At 54.4% G+C, this 14,468-nt stretch overlaps 8 protein-coding genes across 8 annotated transcripts; 2 read left to right on the forward strand and 6 right to left on the reverse strand.

The window, feature by feature from the left end:
• The first annotated feature begins 67 nt into the window (after positions 1–67).
• Positions 68–2,263, forward strand: BDP55DRAFT_103371 (solute carrier family 7 protein). The gene is made up of 3 exons (XM_060565319.1): positions 68–734; positions 793–1,517; positions 1,574–2,263. Exons 1-3 carry the CDS (start codon positions 401–403, stop codon positions 2,168–2,170), a joined length of 1,656 nt encoding a protein of 551 aa, XP_060430950.1. The 5' UTR covers positions 68–400; the 3' UTR covers positions 2,171–2,263.
• A 93-nt stretch (positions 2,264–2,356) lies between these two features.
• On the reverse strand, positions 2,357–3,465 carry BDP55DRAFT_693189 (aldo/keto reductase; the record flags this gene model as incomplete). Its single annotated transcript, XM_060577198.1, has 2 exons — positions 2,357–3,147; positions 3,273–3,465. 2 exons carry the CDS (start codon positions 3,463–3,465, stop codon positions 2,357–2,359), a joined length of 984 nt encoding a protein of 327 aa, XP_060430951.1.
• A 426-nt stretch (positions 3,466–3,891) lies between these two features.
• On the reverse strand, positions 3,892–5,275 carry BDP55DRAFT_580712 (glycoside hydrolase superfamily; the record flags this gene model as incomplete). The annotated part of the gene is made up of 2 exons (XM_060570816.1): positions 3,892–4,880; positions 4,936–5,275. The coding sequence occupies 2 exons, from the start codon at positions 5,273–5,275 to the stop codon at positions 3,904–3,906; spliced, it is 1,317 nt and encodes a 438-aa protein (XP_060430952.1). The 3' UTR covers positions 3,892–3,903.
• Positions 5,276–5,388: 113 nt separating this feature from the next.
• BDP55DRAFT_103344 (uncharacterized protein) lies at positions 5,389–5,849 on the reverse strand. Its single transcript, XM_060565318.1, has one exon. The coding sequence runs from the start codon at positions 5,782–5,784 to the stop codon at positions 5,503–5,505; it is 282 nt and encodes a 93-aa protein (XP_060430953.1). The 5' UTR covers positions 5,785–5,849; the 3' UTR covers positions 5,389–5,502.
• A 505-nt stretch (positions 5,850–6,354) lies between these two features.
• On the reverse strand, positions 6,355–8,444 carry BDP55DRAFT_661108 (heterokaryon incompatibility protein-domain-containing protein). Its single transcript, XM_060574693.1, has 2 exons — positions 7,818–8,444; positions 6,355–7,752 (listed from the first exon to the last, which is right to left on the reverse strand). Exons 1-2 carry the CDS (start codon positions 8,380–8,382, stop codon positions 6,455–6,457), a joined length of 1,863 nt encoding a protein of 620 aa, XP_060430954.1. The 5' UTR covers positions 8,383–8,444; the 3' UTR covers positions 6,355–6,454.
• A 1,451-nt stretch (positions 8,445–9,895) lies between these two features.
• BDP55DRAFT_703506 (uncharacterized protein) lies at positions 9,896–11,014 on the forward strand (the record flags this gene model as incomplete). Its single annotated transcript, XM_060577964.1, has 2 exons — positions 9,896–10,066; positions 10,134–11,014. The coding sequence occupies exons 1-2, from the start codon at positions 9,913–9,915 to the stop codon at positions 11,012–11,014; spliced, it is 1,035 nt and encodes a 344-aa protein (XP_060430955.1). The 5' UTR covers positions 9,896–9,912.
• A 25-nt stretch (positions 11,015–11,039) lies between these two features.
• On the reverse strand, positions 11,040–12,654 carry BDP55DRAFT_661111 (uncharacterized protein). Its single transcript, XM_060574694.1, has one exon. The coding sequence runs from the start codon at positions 12,212–12,214 to the stop codon at positions 11,147–11,149; it is 1,068 nt and encodes a 355-aa protein (XP_060430956.1). The 5' UTR covers positions 12,215–12,654; the 3' UTR covers positions 11,040–11,146.
• A 303-nt stretch (positions 12,655–12,957) lies between these two features.
• BDP55DRAFT_550339 (Alpha/Beta hydrolase protein) lies at positions 12,958–14,198 on the reverse strand (the record flags this gene model as incomplete). Its single annotated transcript, XM_060569014.1, has 2 exons — positions 12,958–14,048; positions 14,129–14,198. 2 exons carry the CDS (start codon positions 14,196–14,198, stop codon positions 12,958–12,960), a joined length of 1,161 nt encoding a protein of 386 aa, XP_060430957.1.
• Positions 14,199–14,468: the final 270 nt, after the last annotated feature.

A 14,468-nucleotide genomic window follows, 5' to 3' on the forward strand; every position in this document is an offset into this window, starting at 1 on the left:
GGACTCTACTCCGACGGCCTATACACCGGCGGATTCTACTCCGGATTTGCCACATTCCACGGCCAGAACCTCTTGGTGCGGAGACGCGGCCTTCGGTACGTATCTGCAATCGATACCATGTCCCTTAGTGGATCATCCCGACTGAGAAAAGAGAACCGCCGGGTCAAAGATAAAAGCGGACCCGGGTTTCTGAACGGCGCTTGGACCACTACTGTTCAAGATACGTACCGCCCAAGGATGAGCTGAGGCACGAACGGCGCTACCCCTGTTTCGTCCAGTGACTCCAAGTTCCAAGCTCCAAGCTCCCGAGCTCCCTGTCCCTCCCTCTCTCGACATCTATCCGGACCTCCCCATCCAATTGGCAACGGTCCTCCACTGGCAACCATACGAAAACGGGAAGATGCCATCCAACTCTCAATCCGAAGACGCCGCGGAACGGCCCCTCTTGGCAGACCCTCATCATGAGTACGGCGGCACTGACGGGCCCGACCCTCCGGTGCTCATCGCCGAGGAGCGCGGGGCTGGTACCTTTTCGAAGAACCTTGGCGCTGTCGAGGCATTTGCCATTGTCATCAGCATCGTCATCGGCAGCGGCGTCTTCACCTCTCCGGGTTCCATCGACACCAATGTTCCGTCGCCCGGTGCCGCGTTGGTAGTATGGCTCATTGGTGGTGTTCTGGCGTGGACTGGTGCCAGTACCATGGCCGAGCTGGGGACCGCGATCCCAGGTGAAGGTAAGTTGACTTCCTATTGAGCCCCTGCATGGTGCCACAGTGCTGACGATGCAGATAGGCGGCGTCCAGCCCTTCCTGCAACACATCTACGGCGACATCTTTGGCTTCCTCGCCGCCTGGACCTGGATCGTGGCCGTCATGCCAGCCACTCTCGCCATCCTCAGCATAGTATTCGTCGAGAGCATCTACTCCGCCGGCGGGGTGACTGACCAGGCCGGAGCCCTCTCGCACAAGCTCTTCTCGATCCTGATCCTCGTCGTCATGAACGGCGCCAACTCCATCAGCACCAAGGCCAGCACGCGTCTGAACAACTTGTTCGTAGTGACCAAGTTTACCAGTATCTTTGCCGTTGTACTTGCCGGCATCGTCGTCGTCATCCTTCAAGTCTCAGACCACGACCGTGATGTCGGTGGGCGGGACTGGTTTAAAAAGCCCTGGTTCGGGAACCGCAAGACGTCTCTGCCGGGTGGCGGCGAGCTTGACTGGGACAAGGTCGGTACGTGGGATATGCTTGGGTACTACTCGGCTGCGCTTTACGGTGCTCTGTGGGCGTACTCTGGCTGGGATAAGGTGAGTCACGCCCCATTGGCATCTAAGCAGACACCGTCTCACACTTTCAAGGCCGTCTACGTCTCTGCTGAGCTTCAGCAGCCGGCACGCCAGCTCCCTCTTGCTATCAACACCGCCGTGCCGACCATCATTCTGTGCTTCATCGCAGCCAATGCAGCGTACTATATTCTCCTCCCTTGGGATGTCGTGGCTGCGACCGACAGCGTGGCAGTTGTAAGTCTTACCTGAATTTATCTCCACGACGAAGACCCCGTACTGACAGCAGCCAGACTGCCATTAACCGTCTCCTCGGCCCGATCTTCGGCATTATCGCAGCCGTCCTCATCTGCCTCGTCGTCGCGGGCTCCCTTCTCGGCAACTCCTTCGTCGCAGGCCGCATGACCGTTGCTGCGTCAAACTTCAACTGGCTCCCCAAGTTCCTCGGTTTCGTAGGCCGCGTGGGGTTCAAGTCGGAGGAGAACTCGCCAGCCGACTCAACGGACGAATCCTCCGGACCCGCGCACACAAGGTCCGACGCGCCGCTCAACGCGCTCTTGCTCTCGACAATCCTCTCGGCGCTGTATATTCTGTTTGGTAACTTCCGCGCTCTGTTGACGTTCAACGGTCTGGGCGAGTACACATTCTTCTTTTTGACGGTCCTGGGTGCGGTCATCCTGCGCGTTCGAGAGCCGAAGCTGCGGAGACCGTATAAGCCATTTGTGCTGATCCCGATTGTGTTTGCGCTGGTCAGTGGATTTGTGGTTGTGAGGGGGGCCATTTTTGCCCCTGTGCAAGCACTCATCTTGATCGTTTTGTGGATTGTTGGGCTTGGGTTTTACTGGGCCAGGAGGAAGTACTATGCGCATTGCAACAGGGCCGACCATTGACCAAACGGCTAGGACGATGTGCCTCATTTACTGAAGCGGTTATCGACGGCCAGCAATTTGGATTTATCTAGGTAGAGTGTTTGCGAGAGATACAAGACAGATTTGCGATGAATAAATTTCGGGGACCAGACTAGATAACACTAGATAGCTCTCAACAATTTCAATATTCCAAGTTTCACAAGTTGCTTAGAGCTCCTCGCTCGTGGGCTCATTCCTGCCAGGATCATCCAAATCAGCAAATAGCTTCACACCCCACTTGGCACCCGGGTTGCTCAAGCGGTGCTTCTTATCCTGCTTGCCGATCTCCTTGAGCTCCTCCTCGCTGAACTTGACCTCAAGCGCCTTGCGATTCGAGATGATGTGCGAGTCCTTTGTGCTCTTGGGAATCACGCTCGTACCCCGCTGGACACCCCACGCCAGCACGGCCTGGAAGACGGAAACGCCCTTCTTGGCCGCGACATCGACCCAGAACTTGTCCTGGTAAATGGCGGGCAGGTCGTCGCCGTAGGTGGGGTTCGTGTTGGCGAGCGGGGAGTAGGCGATGACCTCGATGTCCTTCTCCTTATGCCAGTCGACGAACTCTTGTTGTTGGAGGTACGGGTGTGTCTCGAACTCGTGAGCGTAGGGCTTGATTTCCGCCGCCTTCAAGATCGTTTCGACATCGGCTTTGGCGAAGTTGGAGAGGCCGATGTGACGGGTTAGGTTGGCCTTGACGAAGCTTTCGAGGGTCTTCCAGGTGTCGACGAGGGTGGTCTCGCGGTCGAGGGCGTTATTGGGATCGTCGGGGATGAAGGCGACGGGCCAGTGGATTAGGTAGAGGTCGAGGTAGTCTACGCCCAGGTCCGAGATGGACTTTTTAATGGCGGAGGCGGCGCGGTCGGCGCGGTGGTCTGTGTTCCAGAGCTTGGAGGTGATCCAGATGTCTTTGCGGGCGACGCCAGAGGAGGCGAGCCCTTTGCCGGTTTGGTCTTCGTTTCCTGGGGCGGTGGTTAGTTGTGGGATCTCGATCTTGAGCTTTGAGGTGAGAGGGTGGATGACTCGTGTGAGTTGTTTGACTCGCGTGAGCATGCTTGGGAGCATGTGAATATGAGATGGAACTTACTGTAGATGAGAGCGGCGTCAATGTGGTTGTAGCCCACCTCGCCAACGGCGAAGGCAACGGCGTCGGCGACTTTGCTCTTGTCGGACAGCCATGTTCCCAGGCCCAGAGGCGGGATCTTGTCGAGGCCGGAGAGCGAAGCTTGGGCTAAGCCTGCGCCGGCGGCAGCGGCGACTAGCGTCCTGAGGTACACCATGATGAAGCTATTCAAGAAACCAGTTCTCCCTATTTGAATTACTCCCGGGTCGTGGTGCTATTCACAGCTCAATCGGATTATGTCTGCAACAGTTCAATTGATGGGAGCCGCAAGTCTTTTGGCAGAATTTCTCTTTCCCCTCTTCGCTTTGAAATCGCATCATCCCGATACCTAATCGTTCAACCAGCCCCCCCGGTCTCTTTTTATCAGTGTAGGTTGCCGGCAGGGAGCATGACATCATACATCTCCTCACTTACACCACCCGCGGACCGGGCTCCCATTGACACACGCAACGTCGCAGCCGAAGCACGCCAATCCTCAATGATTTGCTCTCAACAACATCAAAGTTCTGGGACGAGGAAGATCCGGGAGATATATCGATTGGTATCAAGATCGTGCCATCAGGAACAGCTAAGTAACAAGAAAGGTGTCTAGAGATCATATCACCAACCAGAAAAGCCAGCCGATACCGGTGGCTATCAGCGGCGAAATCAGCAGCACGGCTTCAAAGCGACCTGTTCCCGAAGAGGAAGGTGACTTGGTCGCTGCCTCCACATTGCTCTTTGCCTGTGATTCCCCCGCTCCGCTGTCGGCATCGGCCTCGGTATCGGTCCCGGCATCGGCATCCGTGGCCTCAACCCCGGCCCCGGTACCAGATGCACTGCTTCCCGACGACAGCACGCCCTGGGCTCCAGCCGCCGGCGCCGGTGCTGCTACCGGTGCAGCTGCTCCTGCTCCTCTCAACGCCGCCGCGACGGCTGCATACGCCGGCTTGGGCTTCATATCCTTATCGAACAAGCACGCGTCCCCGGCCCCCGAAAATGTGGACGGGATCCAGCTGTACTTATCCGTGAACTCCCACACCACGACGCCGACGCACTTGGCGTTCTCCACGCACGTCTTGACGACGGTGCCGTAGTCCTTAGCCTGCTGTTGCACCGCCGCATCATCGGCAGGCAGTTTATCGTGCCGTACATCCAACTCCGTAAGCGCGACTTCCAGCCCCAGATCCGTGAAGCGCGTCATCACTTTGTTCAGCGTATCCTGCGACGGCGTCTTGCCGACCTGGAAATGCGCCTGGAACCCGATGCCATCGATTTTCACGTTTGCGGCTTTGAGATCTTGCACGATCTTGACGGCGCCGTCCGTCTTGTTGGAGTTGAACTCGAGGCTGAAGTCGTTGTAGTACAGCTTCGCGGCCGGGTCGGCTGCCGCGGCGGCCTTGAAGGAGATGGAGATGAAGTCTGTGCCGAGGGTGCGGGAGAAGACGCTGTCGCGGAGGGTGCCGTTGTCGGCGAGGGCTTCGTTGACGACGTCCCACGAGTAGCAGGCGCCTTTGTAGTGCGTTACCACGTTTGAGATGTGTGCTTGGATTACGGGGGTGAGGGTTTCTGGGGTCCAGGTTCCCGTTGAGACTGATCTTGGTCAATATTGGCCGCAAGATTTGAGTTAGTACGACGAGGAACGCACCAAATTGTGGGAGTTGAGAGTGCCATGTCAACGCATGACACCTCATCATCTGCTTATTTGCCTGTGCGACCCCTCGTACAGCATCTGGGTTCTTGAATTGGAAGTCATTCTGCGTCTTCTCCGTCGCGTCCCACTTCTGGCTGTTCTCCGGCACCACGAGGCCGAACTCGCCCGTTCTGTTTAGGACCGCCATGTATGCCGCATCATTGAAGAGGTTCGTGTCCGTCGCCGTGCCGAAGAAGAGTTTCCCGGACTTTACGGCCAGCTCGTGGAGGCCTTGCCCAGATGCGGAGGCGGCTCCCCATGCTGAGAGGAGAAGCCAGCTTGTGAGTCTCGCCATTTTTTTCTTTTTCGCCGGCCTGATGATGGAAGCTCGTGAGGAAAATGCGTTATGCGCGTAAAAGCGCCAAGACTACGATGAGCAAAAGATGGGATGGAAGGAATGAGAGCGCAGAAGCAGAAGTCCGGGGGGGGGAGAGAAGGGAAAGATGTCATTCGATGTAACGTCTTTCATGCGGGCACAGACTGGCCCATATATCAGTGGGCAAAGAGAGAATATACTATACCCTAACTATCTTTCACAACGTCCAATAGCCCAACTCGCATTACACTTCCAGGAGCTTCCCGCATGATCATGTGGGAAGCGGCGGAGGACCTCTGGATCGGATGTTTGGGTGCCGTACCGGGATGAGGCCGATGAGATTTCCGCAGAAGAGGGGTTAGCAACTTGGTGTTGGCTCCGGTTGGAGGGGCCGTATGGCGGCCCTTGAGATGCTTCAGTTGGGGTTTCAGAGTCGTCCGAACCGTACTTTCATCATCGGCGGCGGGGGGCACTTTTCCAAAGACCATTCATCCTAGGTTGATGTGAGTCAGGGATGATCTTGCATAAAGGCACAGCCTAAAGTCAATTAACCCACCTGTTCAACTGGCAACACCCCTAAAGTGAGGCTCCGAGACGAGGCTTAGTGGCGGGGCAAGAAGAGAGAAATGGTTGTTGGCAAGTTGATGTGTTGTACAAAGAGGGGCAAACGCACACACGCACACGGAGAACTCCAGTCCAACGTCATTTGTTGTCAGCCTTGACAGGGCTGTTGCATCTTATTTATTCTTGAAGCTGGGCTTGAGGAAGGACTACAACATGGCTCGTACGCCACGCTTGGAGAATTGAAAGTCAAGCAGGTAGCTTTCAGATGATTGACTCGGTCGGACTACCCGAAGCAAAGGTCCGATGCTCAATTGTCGGACTCAATGCCCAGAGCTAGTGCCCGGTCCCTTTCAAAGGTCTTCTCAATTCTTTCTAGAGGTCTGACTACAGAGCGTGCCGGGCCAAGGGGCCAAGGGACCAAGGGATTGAGTTTCGACGCGTCTCTTGACGAAAGTAGAGAACATCCTCTTGGGCTTCATCACTAATTTACTCTAGCACAACGGTGTGATCACACCCTAACATTGGTTCTCACCTTCACGGTCTTGAAAACTCGATGGAGTACGTCGTGGACTCCGACACCGTGGACATAATCTCTTACACAATCTCAAAGTACTCTAGCTCATCCTCATCAGCTGGCCACATCTCACCACCCATCGCGCCAGCAAACACCGTTGGTCCCACTATCTCATATCTCCCAGCTTCACCTTTACAAGGCCTCAAGATGAAGGGATGATCCATTCCAGCAAGAAGACAAACTGCATCACCTTCCCGAACACCAACGACTCCAAATCCGGCCTTTCGATCGATAGTGTAGAATAATCGTCCCAATCGTAGTTCCACTCTGCACTGACACCCGCAGTGCAGCGAATCCCACTTGACGAGCGAGGAGACGACTGACATACCTCGAACCGCCTTGTTTGAAGAAGATGAGCAAGATGTTGACGTTGATGACATGGACGCCGACCATTCGTACTTCTTTGGCCTTTGAATAATCCACCATAGCAGCTCGTAGAGACTGCGGCCCATGGCATCCAGCTTTGGCCCGGCCCATACTGTGCTCGTCACGCTCGTCATGAAGCAGCCGAGTACATCCATGTACGGACTTTCGCAATCGTGAGAGAAGGGATGCTTGACCTCGCTCTCGTCGTCTTTATCCGTCATGTCCTTGTGATCGGCAACACATCTTCCTTCAACACATTGGCTCTTGGTGGGGAATATATCGCTCACAAAACTGCCTACTCTCCCTACACACACTCCTCGAAGTGTAAGCCTCTTTCCGTCGCCGGAGAACGAAAAATGCGACTTGGCACCACCAGAAGCCGCGCAGAGACTGGTGTAGTAGTATTTATACGACCCCCTTACCTCAGAGTCCGTAGTCGCAAAGTCGACAGTCCACGAGGGCATACTCTCCCACGCAACACCAGCAGTCGTCTTCTTCCGGTTCGAAAAGTACAGCACCCGCAAGCTATGCTCTTCCTCAACCATGAGTCTCGTGGCGTCCAGAAAAACCTCTCCCACGGGTTTACGGTAATCGACCGTCATCTTCCCGAGCACTCCCGGAGACAGCGCCCGCAGCGCAAAGATTTTGTCTCGCGGCTCCGAAGCCTGCATTGTGAGGACGCGGCGTAGTTGGTTCGTTGCCGCGCGGAACGGGCGTGTTGTTGCCATTGCTTGCCATTCGTAGAGGTCTACATGTAGGTCCATTCCCTGCTGGCTCGGCACGCTCTCATCTTTGGGTGCTACGGCTAGGAGACGCGCAAGGCTCGAGAAGACGAAGAGTCGGGAGTCGCGGCATAAGACGGCGGAGTTCTTGTGCGCAAATTCCTGGAGTGTCCATACACGGGTCCAGTAGGGTGACAGTCTCAAGCGGTGCAGCGTGTCGTTGTTGCAGACTGTGTCTCGGTTAGAGGGCTTCTAGATAGGTTATCTCACGATGAGGATCTGCGTGACATCATACCTTTGAGAGCGATTCTGGCCGCAAAGCTCTTGACTCCATCGTTACGGCCGCGATCGTAACTGAGGCGTGGGAACAATGCCAGAGGCTTTGAGCATGCCAAGCTGCCCCAAGTCGTCGGTGCGTGGTCCTGCCCAAGCCAGACAACTACAGTCTTGGAGCGCTGATAGATCTCGGCCATCATGGCGACTTGAGCATTGCGTTCATCATCGGACGCTTGGTCGATGCAGATGGCGTCTATCCAGACACTCAAGCTTCGACGTTTTTTTGTTTTGCGGCGAAGGGACCGGCGTAGCAATCTCAACGCTGCCGCGCAATTGGGAGTTATCAATAGCTGCTGCTTAGCACGTCCGGAATTATGAATTACGAGGGGTTCGCAAGGTTCCTCTCCTCCCCAGGTGTAAGAAAGTGCAACGTATGAGGGCGGACAATCTACGTCTACTTCAACGAGATGACCGCCGAGAGGGTTTTCAATGGAGTCATTTTCGGCGCTCCTGCGCAGCACGACTAGTCGAATGGATCGTGGGGTAGATAGTGGTCTGAGTTTGAACTGATCGTGGTCCTTCATACTGAGTGGATGGATGACGAGAAGATTATTGAAAAGTATGAACCCCGACCAGCGAAGAGTGTGCGTTTTTCAGCTTCAACGACCTCTTGATCACGACTGGAAGTCATCATTGAACGATAAAATGCCCCTATTATACCAGATAAGCACTAGTAGGGATAGAGAAGTGAACAGCGTATGAACGTCAGCAAAACGTGTACGAAAGAGGAAGGCAACCAGGGATGTGATTAGGGCTGAGAAAAGAACGCTTGCAGCATTATATTTTAAGATAGCCAAGACTGTGATGTTTTCTCTTCAGTCGGGGATTCCGTTAGCTGTCGATCCCCAACATGCAGCGCTACTACAAATACCATGTGGCGGTTTCTATGTACAGCAGGATCTTCCAACACTGTCTTACAGTCTCTTGTCTTACTTGCGACATCCTGTGAAGGCGCTGATGATAGCCCCCGCACGAGAGCTGGTAGTATGAAGCGCACACGTTCAGAGACTGCGAATCAAGTACTGGCTGGATCATGGCTTGAAACGGTGAGATATTAATTAATCAATGATCATCACAACCTCACAAGCGATGGCCCTCAGCTGCCATTAGAAGGGAGACTTCTTGGCAGAAAGGTTAGAATTCAAGCCTGTTGAAGTATCGAGGGCCCGACGTCGAGCCGTCATTGGTAGGGTGGTACGAAGGCTGATGTCGCACTACATAAGGGATACCTGATGACGTTTTGAGGGTCGATCTTTTCGGTCTAGAACCGCCAATTGCTACTCTTTCTTTTCAAACATTTCAAAGACTCGGTTGCTTAGGTGGTACCGAGCCATCTCAAGGAATGTTTTTTTTTGGTGAAGGTCTTGCATATATGCGTCCTTGCTTCTATTTAGCTCTCCGGGTTGAAGTTGTGGTCGTTCGTTGCCTGCTCGCGCAGCTTGGCGGGCATCTTAAGACATGATGAAATCACGAGAAGTGTGCGGCAAGGCTGGCGACTTTATGAAAATTCGACAAGTCTGATTTGGGTGCCAACATCGCATTATGGGATGTGAGGAGGTAAAGCCCACCGAAAACCCTGGGTCCTAGTAGTCGTAAATACCTTACTGTGGAAAGGTAGATAACATAGTTTACTGGCTAAGGAAGGTATTTTCTAAGGCCGAAATATCGCAATTGCTACTAATAAGCGTCTTCGAAAGTCAACCTCGCGCATAAAGAATACGCCGTAGCTTTTGATTGTTGCAGCAACTATCAGTAAACTGTAGCTCGCGTCGCTCGCGGCCATTGCACACGCCGAATGCCGTTTTGAAGACGAATGTCGGAGCTAGCGAAAATCTAACACCGACCACTTAAGAGCAACCAATGACGATCAAAGATGTTGAGTTTGGCAGCTCGGCCTCGAAAGGGGTCGGTCATCGGCACCTTGCTTCCGTGTTGACCGGGGACTTAGGACTGCCGTACACACTCCATGAGATCTATTTAACAATATGAGTATAGCAACTCGACGTTGACAAGTCACTCCATGATATCCTAATTTGAGTTAAACCCATTTCAAGATGTCAGGACTTATCGACACTCACATTCACGCACTTCCTCCGGCTTACACTGCAGCTGTGCAGGCTGCAGGAGGAGACCCTTCCGGGTTTCCATCCCCTGAGTGGTCTCTAGATGCGACTGTTAAGCTAATGGATAGTGTCAGCACGGCGATAGGTGAGATTCTCAGCTCTAAAAGAAAACATGGTGCATCCTTCTTTGAGTCAACTAACGCTATGATTAGGGATACTGTCAGTCTCGGCTCCAGGTGCATCGATCGCAGGACCCAACGAAGACGGACGAAAGCTCTCACGCACCTTGAACAAAGATCTCGCGCACCAGATAGCCAATTCACTAGCAGGGAAACGCCTTGGATTCTTCGGAGTCCTGCCTGACTGGGAAGACGTCGACGGCACAGTCTCAGAGATCGAGTTCCTATACCAGCAGCAGAGACTCTGTCACGGTGTAACCGTCTTTACCTCCTACGGAGGCAAGCTTCTCGGTGACCCGACGTTCAAGCCAATCTGGGAGAAGCTACAAGCTCACAAAACTCTTGTCTTCCTACACCCGACAGGACTCGACGTTACCCCCAAGCTCATAGCCTCGGCACTTCCGCAGCCGATCGTTGACTACCCTCTCGCGACTACCCGCGCCGCGGTGGATCTCGTTCTGAGCGGGACTCTCCACGCTTGTCCCGACGTCGACGTGATCCTCTCGCACGCCGGAGGAACTCTCCCATTCTTAGCTACCCGTGTGCTGGGGACCCTCAACATCCCGGCTCTTGCAAATGTCGTTGCTGTGGATTACGAGACTGCCCAGGCTGACTTTGCTCGCTTCTACTACGACACGGCGTTGAGTTCTAGCCCGACCCAGCTTGGTGGACTGCTCGACTTTGCGGATCCGTCGCACATTCTCTTTGGATCCGACTTTCCATACTGCCCTGACCCACTGATAGAGCTTCAGGTTCTTTCCTACGAGGGATTTGTTGCTTCTCATCCGCGAGGATCGATGCTTGCGCCGGAGATTCTACGAGGCAACTCAATGACCTTGTTGAAGAAGCACAGTCAGGGGAATAGCCCTGAATGGGAGTTTGAAGTGAAGACAGCGCGTAATTCGAAGATGTGATAGAGATTCGGGTCACAAAACCTTGGTCATGGAATAGGCGTGATCAATGTCTTGTGGTACAGTTCTATATCTCATCTACTAGTTGCAAATTAAAGCAGAAACTTTGGTTTCGTAAGGCATACTGCATTTCAATCATTCCTCATCAACCCACTCAAAGTACGACTGCATCTCTCTGCGATCAAACTTTGCACGTTCCTCTGGGCTCATGTCAGCTCTCAGAGCAGCAGCCTCGGCACTCAAATCGTCCATCTCCATATCCGCCACGGCATCAGCGAGGCCATCACCCGCCTCTCCCTCATGCGCAGCATCCTCGTCGTCGTCACTGTCGTCCATCTCAAAGTCCTCATCATCGGCGTCGTCCACATCCTGAGCGATCTTTCTCTGCACTTCCTCATGCACCCGGCGTCGCCAACCTTGGAGCGCGACGATGCACTCGTCGTGTCTGAAGTCTCCGAGATCACCGGTGCCCCAGCCGTGGGCGCGGTAGATATCCACCGGCTCCGATGACTTCGCGAGGGCGCTCGGGTCAAGGATCTCGGCGTCGACATCCTCGGTCGGCGGTACGGGGAACAGCTGGACGCCCAGACTCGACACGAGCTGCGAGAAGTAATCCGTAACAGAGTACGACCGTACACATCGCCACGGCTTGTTGCGTGGGACCTTTCCGACGCTGTAGACTCGCTCTTGATAAGGCGTGATAACACCTCGGCTGCAGTCTACAATCCACCAATAGGGCTTCGTGCGCGAGCTTGAAGAATGGTACTCTCCAAACGTGAGACAAATCACATCCGGCGGCAAATCCATCGGTGCGGCTCCCGTGTCGTGAGAGGGAAGGGCAGCAAGCTCAAGCAGCCCCGCGTCGCCGCGATCGGACCACTGACTGAAGTGTCCCATGTGACGGAGGTAGCGCACAGCCTTGGTTTGTGGTGCGACGTTCCAAGGGCCCGGACGAGGTCCGTCGTGCATTGGTCTGGCATAGGGGATATGGCGCAGCAGGTCAATGACGGTTTCGGAGCGTCGTAGAGCGCGCAGGGCGCCTATCTCAAGGTCGGCGTCTGTCCAGCCCCCTGGCGGTGGGAAATCAACGTATGATGATGGGATGTAGGCCATGCGCGTGAGCGCTGAGTAGTATTCGGTGAGGCCAGCGACGACATCGTCGCGCTTGTAGGCGCAGTTGAGGGGGGGTTGATCTGGAAGCATCTCGTCGACGGTGGTGGCCACGCCTGAATGTGAGGAGTGAGTGAGCAAAGCGATTCTGAGAGGTTGGTGGTTTAGTGATCAAGACTCACACCGATCTCACAATCTGAGAGAAAATGAGAGAATAATAAATATCCCGCAGCAGACGTGTTATCGTGAAGAGGCTCGATGAGATGCTTTGCTGTCTGTTGCCTGGAGTTTGTGGACGCGACGCGTCTGTTTCTTTCCACCCCGCTCTCGAAGCGGCCAAAATAGGCCTCGCTTGGCGAGACCGTTGGCGACTGGTGGTCTTCTTCAAGTAGGTGGTGCGGACAGTTGCTGAAGTTGTCTTTTCTGATTTGACCAGACCGCTCATTCTGACTGGGATGACGACCAGGGTCCAAGGCACTAATTGAGCCGGGGATTAGATATGATGACTCAGGAGCACATGTTGCCTTATTCCACTGCGGTAAGCACTCAAAGTTCACGTTGTTCCACATTGGAAGCACGATAGCGAGTGAAAAGGACCCCTCACCACTTTCACTTTCATTGGGGATATGGCGTTCACTCACTCCAGTCTGGCTCTCACCCTGCACTGCTCACAACAAGATGTACACTACAACAATCACATATGTGCTGGCCCATGGTCATCCCCAAGTGTCGGATCGCAATTTATTCACTCATTAATGGTTGATATATTTCACTGTCGCGAAGAACTCGGTACCACCGCCTCTCCTACATGCATCTCTCTCATCTCACATGCCACATCAGACTGAAGCGCGCCCGGTGCTCAGCTGCGTAGTGGCCCAGTTCCTCATCCTCACCGTCGCATCACCAACACGACCAGTCTGACCCTCAAGCAAGATAAAATCATGAGCTTCGCGTTCCGGCAATTCGACCAGTAGATCCAGATCATTGTTCCCACAGCTGACATGCTCCGAGAACGCGCGAATGTCATCTCTAAAAGCCTCCTGCTGACCTCCAGTAATGTACAGGCTCTTGGTAGCTGTGGATATCTCATCCACCCACGCCATATCGCCGTCCATAGGCATCGCCATGGCGAGGTCGCTCTCGTCGGACTTGTTTCGCACGGGAAACCGCGGGTGAAGGAGCTCAGCCATGGCGCGAGACATACACGTCGTGGTGAGCATGTCGACGTAATTATTCTCCGTGAATGCCGGCGTCGTTGTCTTGCTGCTGAGCCAGGGCGACACAAGGAACACACCTGCGAGGCGGCTCTCGAGGCGCAGGGCCGGGATCTCAAGGTGACATGGGTGGCAGATGTGGCGGACGACGGAGCAGGCTAGGTTTCCTCCCGCCGAGTCACCACCGATCAGGAGATCGCTGGGTTTGACGCCGGAGAGGATGAGCTGATTGAGCGCCGCGATGGCCTGGCGAAGCTGGGTGGGATACCGTGCTTCGGGTACGAGAGTGTATTGCAAGACGGCAACAGCAACCTCGGCGTTAGCTCCAGGGCCACCGTTGACGTACGCATTCCAGCACCAGTCGAGATGTCCGGGAAGAAGCGGCACCACGTATCCACCGCCATGGAAGAACAAGACGAACTTGGTAGCCTTTTGACGATTGCCGATCCACAAGATTGAGCCATCATTAGCAGGGAGCGGGTCGATCTTCTTCTGTAGCTTGTCTGCCAGCTCTGGATGACGTTTCTGCTTCTTCGCAATCCATTTCTCGTACGTCTTGATTGAAGGAGGGATCAAGAACTGTATCTCGCGCGCTCTCATCGACCCAAGGGCAAAACGATAGTATGCGCAGAAGGCGAAGAAGCGAATTGAGACGCCTCTCGCGATAGCAAACGGGATGCCATAGAAGAAGTTCCACGCCAATTGTATCGGAGCTGCCAACATGCGAAGTCAGTCACGATTCGATGTCTAGCTTAAAGGTCGAAGGAGGAGCCATAACGAAAGCGAGACATACCACGGAACAGCAAACGAAAGACCAGGTCTCTCTTCTCCCACAGCGAAAGCTGCGGTCTCGATACCGACATGTTAGTTTCTCTGTCGCACTCGCACGCGATGATCGCACCCGGAAAGAAGTCTACTGATGTGCCTAACGGTTCGGTTCGTCTGGTGTCAAAACTGTCTACGATCCAGCCGTACGGCCGACATAAATGAAAGGAGAAAAGGCTGTGCTACGAGTAACTGGCAAGTGAGTAAGCAACCACTAACACAGCGCACCGGGTGGCTTTGGAAGTCTGGGAGAACGTGCAGACAGGTTCAGACAGGAGGTTTGACGTGGACAAGAAACGCAAATGTGG

This window comes from Colletotrichum godetiae (assembly GCF_030913485.1).
Source record: "Colletotrichum godetiae strain CBS 193.32 chromosome Unknown BDP55scaffold_16, whole genome shotgun sequence".
Classification (NCBI taxonomy): Eukaryota; Fungi; Ascomycota; class Sordariomycetes; order Glomerellales; family Glomerellaceae; genus Colletotrichum; species Colletotrichum godetiae.

What these genes read in the sequence shown, in the direction of transcription:
- BDP55DRAFT_103371 (XM_060565319.1), top strand. Translation starts at nt 401, where the DNA reads ATGCCATCCAACTCTCAATCCGAAGACGCCGCGGAACGGCCCCTCTTG. An exon ending in GACCGCGATCCCAGGTGAAG is followed by an intron (nt 735 to 792) that starts GTAAGTTGACTT and finishes CGATGCAGATAG; the next exon opens with GCGGCGTCCAGCCCTTCCTG. An exon ending in CGACCGACAGCGTGGCAGTT is followed by an intron (nt 1,518 to 1,573) that starts GTAAGTCTTACC and finishes GACAGCAGCCAG; the next exon opens with ACTGCCATTAACCGTCTCCT.
- BDP55DRAFT_103344 (XM_060565318.1), bottom strand. Translation starts at nt 5,784, where the DNA reads ATGGTCTTTGGAAAAGTGCCCCCCGCCGCCGATGATGAAAGTACGGTT.
- BDP55DRAFT_661108 (XM_060574693.1), bottom strand. Translation starts at nt 8,382, where the DNA reads ATGAAGGACCACGATCAGTTCAAACTCAGACCACTATCTACCCCACGA. An exon ending in GGCCAGAATCGCTCTCAAAG is followed by an intron (nt 7,753 to 7,817) that starts GTATGATGTCAC and finishes ACCGAGACACAG; the next exon opens with TCTGCAACAACGACACGCTG.
- BDP55DRAFT_661111 (XM_060574694.1), bottom strand. Translation starts at nt 12,214, where the DNA reads ATGCTTCCAGATCAACCCCCCCTCAACTGCGCCTACAAGCGCGACGAT.